Source organism: Salvia hispanica, chromosome 1, assembly GCF_023119035.1.
Source record: "Salvia hispanica cultivar TCC Black 2014 chromosome 1, UniMelb_Shisp_WGS_1.0, whole genome shotgun sequence".
Classification (NCBI taxonomy): domain Eukaryota; kingdom Viridiplantae; phylum Streptophyta; class Magnoliopsida; order Lamiales; family Lamiaceae; genus Salvia; species Salvia hispanica.
The window spans coordinates 34,665,994-34,672,730 of record NC_062965.1 but is presented as its reverse complement, the minus strand read 5'-3'; the positions used below and the strand labels follow the sequence as shown (position 1 = coordinate 34,672,730).

General features: G+C 38.7%; 1 protein-coding gene across 3 annotated transcripts; it reads left to right on the top strand.

Moving 5' to 3' along the window:
* The first annotated feature begins 236 nt into the window (after positions 1 to 236).
* On the top strand, positions 237 to 6,310 carry LOC125202785 (ubiquitin-activating enzyme E1 1-like). Of its 3 annotated transcripts, none has more exons than XM_048101260.1 (7): positions 237 to 370; positions 640 to 968; positions 1,441 to 1,658; positions 2,728 to 3,522; positions 4,036 to 4,904; positions 4,996 to 5,428; positions 5,527 to 6,310. In XM_048101260.1, exons 2-7 carry the CDS (start codon positions 656 to 658, stop codon positions 6,121 to 6,123), a joined length of 3,225 nt encoding a protein of 1,074 aa, XP_047957217.1. In that variant the 5' UTR covers positions 237 to 370; positions 640 to 655; the 3' UTR covers positions 6,124 to 6,310. The 3 variants fall into 3 exon arrangements, with proteins under 3 accessions (XP_047957217.1, XP_047957224.1, XP_047957208.1); XM_048101267.1 differs by having other exon boundaries at positions 242 to 370; positions 643 to 968; XM_048101251.1 differs by lacking the exon at positions 237 to 370 and having other exon boundaries at positions 602 to 968.
* The last annotated feature ends 427 nt before the right edge of the window (positions 6,311 to 6,737 follow it).

Below are 6,737 nucleotides of genomic sequence, written 5' to 3'. Positions count from 1 at the left end.
CAACCAGCCTCATTATTTCGAATTCCATCTTGCCTCTTTTCAAAATATAAACGAAATATTCACTAATCACTATCTTAACAAAACCTAGTACTAATAAATTGATTAGGAGTATATAAACCTGCATTTTATGACGGTAAATTATAGTAGAAAGTAAATTTATTGATACTAGTATAATAATTTAGATGAATGTTATAAAGTTAGTTAATCATGGTGGGTGAAAATTGTTAAATCTCTTAAAAGTCTCCTCACAAAAAAGAAAACCCTCTGTTGTATCTCGAGTCACTCGGTTCCTCTTCATTTCCCATCTCTCTCTTTATCTCTCGAACATTCCGTCTCTGGTTTCATTCCTTCCTCTCCGAAGCTGCAACCGGTAAATTCTTTCTTTACTTAATCTATTGTGTTTCGAATCGATTTACTCTTTATATTCTTCGATCGATTTCCAATGACTTCTCAAAACCTAGGAACATGCCTCCTTATTTTATCTTTTATTTTCATTACGATTGCGCTACTGCTACAATCTCCGATCTCTTCCCGTCTGTTGTTATATTTGAAGAATCGTATCGATCCTGAATTTCCAAAAATAATTACATACTCTGTGCTGATTTTGGTCGTTTCGATGGGGATTCGGCGTGTTTTCAGCAGCTTGTTGCACTATATGCTTCCTAGAAAGAGAGCAGGGGAAGGCGAGGCTGTTAACGTTAGCGATTCCGATAGTGTCAAGAGGCAGCGCGTGGTTTCTTCTACAGAAAACTCAAGCAATCAGGCGAAGAACAGCAGCGACGGTGTAGGGAACAGCAACTGCAGCGAACCGACAGTCACCGACATGGCGTTTGACAATGGAACCCAACGTGATATTGATGAGGATCTCCACAGCCGGCAGCTGGCTGTCTACGGGCGAGAGACTATGCGGAGGCTGTTTGCTTCAAATGTTCTCGTGTCTGGAATGCAGGGCCTCGGAGTTGAGATTGGTATAATTTTGTTTTCCAACTCTCTGAGATATACTTGGATGCTATCTATATGTTATTATTTGATTCTGTATATTCACTTGCTGTCACAAACTTTATCGAATTTGTGAATGCTCGATGTAATCTATCTCAGAATCAGCACTAGTTGCGAGTGATATTCAAGCTATTCTGAATCTGTTACTGTCTTTGGGATTTTTGCCTTAGGTTTTCCCCTTATAGCTTTTAATTTAGCTATTGCTGGAGATGCTTGCTGTGTGGCTGTCCTCATGTTCCTGACCTAGGAGAATGTGTCAAGAGATAATTTTTAGTAGAATTCACGCATTTATTCATAGGATCTGATTTATATTTGTGTTTGCTTGTGAAGTGTCTATTTCCAAATGATACTCATATTACAACTTGACTTGTGTCTGAATGCTTATTTGATGAATAATGTGGGAGAGGCTAATTATAACTCAATGCTTTTTAACACTTTCAGCTAAGAACCTTATCCTTGCTGGTGTGAAGTCTGTGACGTTGCATGATGAAGGATCAGTGGAATTATGGGATATGTCTAGTAACTTTGTATTCACAGAAAAAGATTTGGGTAAAAACAGGGCACTTGCTTCAGTTCAGAAGCTACAGGAACTAAATAATGCTGTGACTGTCCTCACTTTGACTACAAAATTGACTAAAGAACAACTTTCAGATTTTCAGGTAATTCTTTTAGTATAATTTATTTCTTTTTGTGTTCCCCGCACTTTTCGTCATTGATTCTGTGCATACCTAGTCCCCTTCCCCCTCTGCCTCTCTTTGTTGCTTACTTGCTTTTGGTTTTCCTTTTCCTATGTATTATACCTTCTCCAAACTCTATAAGTGTGCCTTTCTGCTAGCTTTGAACATGCATAAGATAAAGTACTTATTGATGTGAGTTATTGCATATGTTACTTCTCTGGCTGAGGCTTCAGTGGGATAAGTTCAAATACCATGTAATCTCATTGTTTTTAATAAGAGTTTTTCGTCTACTGATGATGATAATTCCCATTCAGTTAAAATCCAAAATAAATTCATGTGACAATATATTTGTTCATATACATTATATTCAAGTGCATATCTACAAACATCTTCTGTACTTTCTTTTCCTTGACATGTGTACTCTTTATTCAAATTATCTACTCGTGAAATAGGAGCGTCGATTCACTTTGTCTTTGGCCATGCATATTGTTTCAGTACAGTTGCATGCACTTCTTCTACTCCTTTATAACATGGTTGTCTCATTTACTTAAACAATCCATTGATTGGAATAAATGTTTTAGGGAAACTTTCATTATCACAGGGGAACATGCTGACATAATAGCTAAAAACCTACAATGTTAGAGAATACACTGTCTTATGCATATATGTTATCATAAAGATAAGCTTAAGTTTACTTTCTGTTACTATCATAACATAATATGGGTCTAGTATGTCTAATTGTTTATGTCAATAATCCCAACATTTGGAAGAACTGAAGGAATGTTCTCTTCCGTCCTATCCCATATATGCTGTGAAGTTAATTCTACTAATTATAAGCTTTTGTTTGTCAAAAGTTGGAGGAAAAATGTTTTGCCCATGTCCTGATAGGACAGCTACTCTGTGCTCCGCATTTGCTTTATTTTAGGCATCAAATGAATTGTGAAAAAAACCTTAAGTTTACTTTTGAACTTTCCTGCAATCCACCACTGCCATGCATACATTATTATTATGTTTCAGTTATTTCTTATAAAGATAAATGTTATCTATGCAGGCTGTGGTTTTTACTGACATCAGTTTAGATAGTGCAATTGAGTTCAGTGACTACTGTCATAATCATCAGCCACCTATTGCTTTTATAAAGACAGAAGTAAGAGGTCTTTTTGGTAGTGCGTTCTGTGATTTCGGACCTGCATTCACTGTAGTCGATGTCGACGGTGAAGAGCCTCATACCGGAATTATTGCATCTATCAGTAACGACAACCCTGCTCTTGTGGCATGTGTGGATGATGAAAGGCTTGAGTTTCAGGATGGGGATCTGGTTGTATTCTCAGAAGTCCGAGGAATGACTGAACTAAATGATGGAAAGCCAAGAAAAGTAAAAAATGCACGACCTTACTCCTTCAACCTTGAAGAAGATACAACTAATTATGGTGCATATGAGAGAGGTGGTATCGTAACTCAGGTGAAACAGCCCAAGGTGCTGAACTTCAAGCCGCTGAAGGAGGCATTAAAAGATACTGGTGATTTCCTTCTTTCTGATTTCTCCAAGTTTGACAGACCTCCTCTTCTGCATTTGGCATTCCAAGCATTAGATAAGTTTGTGTCTGAAATGGGGCGCTACCCGGTTGCTGGTTGTGAAGAGGATGCACAGAAGTTGATATCTATAACCAGTAACATGAACGAAAGCCAAGGTGATGGAAAATTGGATGATATTAACCCTAAGCTTCTTAGACACTTTGCTTTTGGTGCTAGAGCTGTCCTGAATCCTATGGCTGCCATGTTTGGTGGCATTGTCGGGCAGGAGGTTATGAAGGCATGCTCTGGGAAGTTTCATCCTCTTTTTCAGGTTATTAATTCCCTCTTGCTGAAAGCTTTTCTCAACTTGTTTTCATTGTATTTCCTATGTTTCCCCTTTTTTTGACTAGATTAGTATTGAAACTTGTGACCTACTGCTTAGAATGAGTCCCGATTTGAAGTTTTTAAAACAATTAGAAGACTTATCGGCAGTTTCTTAACAAAAACTTACTCACTGTGGCCCGACCGCCTGAGGCCTTGTAAAATCTTGTTCTTGCTTATTTTAGATATAAGTCATGACTTGGACACTATATAGGCTAAAACTGCAGCATTCACTTCTTGTATACATATGGTATAGGTTGATGTTATTGTTTTGCTTTATCTTTTTTCTCTTTTTGTGAACTTCAGGTCTATTTTTTTGATGCATTATGTAATTATTAAAACTTTTATCAAAATTTAAGTCGCACAATCACTGTCACCATTTCTGCCGTAGTTGTATTTCCAGAATAGCTGGCATAAAAATTATATAATGCAGCTTAACTTTTTCGTTGTGATGTTATTGCAGTTCTTTTACTTCGACTCCGTAGAATCCCTTCCTACCGAGCCAATTGATCCCAGCGACTTCCGGCCCTTGAATAGCCGTTATGATGCCCAGATTTCAGTGTTTGGGTCTAAGCTTCAAAAGAAATTAGAAGATGCAAAAACTTTTGTTGTTGGATCTGGTGCTCTAGGCTGTGAATTTCTTAAGAATTTGGCTCTCATGGGAGTTTCATGTGGATCATCTGGAAAACTGACAATTACTGATGACGATGTGATAGAGAAGAGTAACCTAAGTAGGCAATTCCTCTTCCGGGATTGGAACATTGGGCAGCCGAAATCCACTGTTGCTGCTTCTGCTGCTTTGGCAATTAATCCCCAGTTTCATATAGAAGCTTTACAAAATCGTGTTGGCTCGGAGACTGAGAATGTTTTCCATGATGCTTTCTGGGAGAATCTCAGTGTTGTTATCAATGCCCTAGACAATGTAAATGCCAGACTTTATGTTGACCAGAGGTGCTTATATTTCCAGAAACCACTTCTGGAGTCTGGAACTTTGGGTGCCAAATGTAATACTCAAATGGTCATTCCCCACCTGACAGAAAACTATGGTGCTTCCCGTGACCCCCCAGAGAAACAAGCACCAATGTGCACTGTGCACTCATTCCCGCATAACATTGATCACTGTCTGACATGGGCCAGGTCAGAATTTGAGGGATTGCTTGAAAAGACACCGGCTGAAGTGAATGCATATCTATCTAATCCTGCTGAGTATGCCTCTGCAATGAGAAATGCTGGCGATGCTCAAGCAAGGGACAACTTGGAACGTGTGATTGAGTGTCTTGATAGGGAGCGATGTGAATCTTTCCAAGATTGTATTTTGTGGGCTCGTCTAAAGTAAATCTATTTTAAATTCTCCTTTTGGGTTGGATTTATGTTACTAACTTCCCTGTAGATATGCTTAAATGAATTTTCTGTCCATTGGCAGGTTTGAAGACTATTTTGCAAATAGGGTGAAGCAGTTAGCTTTCACCTTCCCTGAGGATGCTGCAACCAGCACTGGTGCACCTTTCTGGTCAGCCCCAAAGAGGTTTCCTCGTCCCCTGCAGTTTTCTACCTCTGATCCCAGCCATCTTCACTTTATTATGGCTGGATCCATCCTGCGAGCCGAGACATTCGGCATCCCTATACCTGACTGGGTGAAGAACCCAAAGAAACTGTCAGAGGCTGTTGATCAAGTTATTGTCCCTGATTTCCAGCCTAGAAATGATGCGAAAATTGTAACTGATGAGAAAGCTACTAGTCTTGCTACTGCTTCCGTGGATGATGCTGCTGTTATTAACGATTTAATTGTGAAGCTTGAGAAATGTTGCCAGGCATTACCACCAAACTTCAGGATGAAACCGATCCAATTTGAGAAGGTTTGCATCTTGTCTCGTACAAATTTAACAATGCTGTTAAGAATGGTTGTTTATCTATTCTGCTACTTTCTCTCTAATGTTACTGTGTGTTTGTGTAGGATGACGACACCAACTATCACATGGACCTGATCGCAGCACTTGCAAACATGAGGGCAAGAAATTATAGCATTCCTGAAGTGGACAAGCTGAAAGCCAAATTCATTGCTGGGAGGATCATTCCAGCCATTGCAACTTCCACAGCAATGGCCACCGGCTTGGTGTGCCTCGAGCTATATAAAGTAATCGATGGGTCCCACAAGGTAGAAGATTATCGCAACACATTTGCCAACCTTGCTCTCCCGCTATTCTCCATAGCAGAACCAGTGGCTCCCAAGGTTGTTAAGCATCAGAACATGAGCTGGACAGTGTGGGACAGATGGATCATAAAGAACAATCCAACTTTGAGGGAACTGCTCAAATGGCTTTCCGACAAAGGACTGAACGCCTACAGCATTTCTTTTGGAAGTTGCCTGCTCTACAACAGCATGTTCCCTCGACACAAGGACCGGATGGACAAGAAGATCTCGGACCTTGTACGGGATGTAGCCAAGGTAGAGCTGCCACCATATCGCAACCACGTGGATGTCGTTGTGGCATGCGAGGATGAAGATGACAATGATGTTGATATTCCCCAAATATCCATCTACTTCCGCTGATCGCTCACAAAACTAGGACCTTCATCCTTTGAACTCCCTTCCCTTCTGATATTAAGTTATGTGAAAGACAGCATATCAAGACCATTTAGAGTGTCTATCATAAAGTGGAGTGAATTTGAGCACTTGACTTGTTCTTTGTCACGGTTCTTTTTGGGTGCTAAATTTGATTTTCTGCATTTGCTTTGTAGTCTCATGGGTGCCTTATTCCTATGCTTGATTGGCAGGTTCTCTCTTGTGGAAATTATAACTCCTACTATTAAACTTAAGTATATGCAAATAAGTTATACTTACACAAGATCCTTGAAAAAAGGAGTATTTGGTGTCAGTAAAATTAATAGTACCGGTAAAATCAATTACATATGTGCTGATATGGAGATTAAGTTATAGTTGACTCTAAGCCTCTATTATTCCAAAAATATTGAGTATTATTTGGATATTATTTTGAGGTGAAAATTAAATGTATTGTTTATGTAATTCAATTGAATTAATTTTGTATACTTTTGTATTAAATTGGTTATTATGAAATTTTAATTTATTATAAAATAAAAATTAAATTTATATTTATCATATGATGTTCAGTTTCCTTTTTAATTATTTTGTTTTAAATTACAATT

Coding starts and splice junctions, on each gene's coding strand:
- LOC125202785 (XM_048101251.1), top strand. CDS start 617: ATGGGGATTCGGCGTGTTTTCAGCAGCTTGTTGCACTATATGCTTCCT. Junction 969..1,440: donor GGGCCTCGGAGTTGAGATTG/GTATAATTTTGT, acceptor TAACACTTTCAG/CTAAGAACCTTATCCTTGCT. Junction 5,429..5,526: donor AACCGATCCAATTTGAGAAG/GTTTGCATCTTG, acceptor GTGTTTGTGTAG/GATGACGACACCAACTATCA.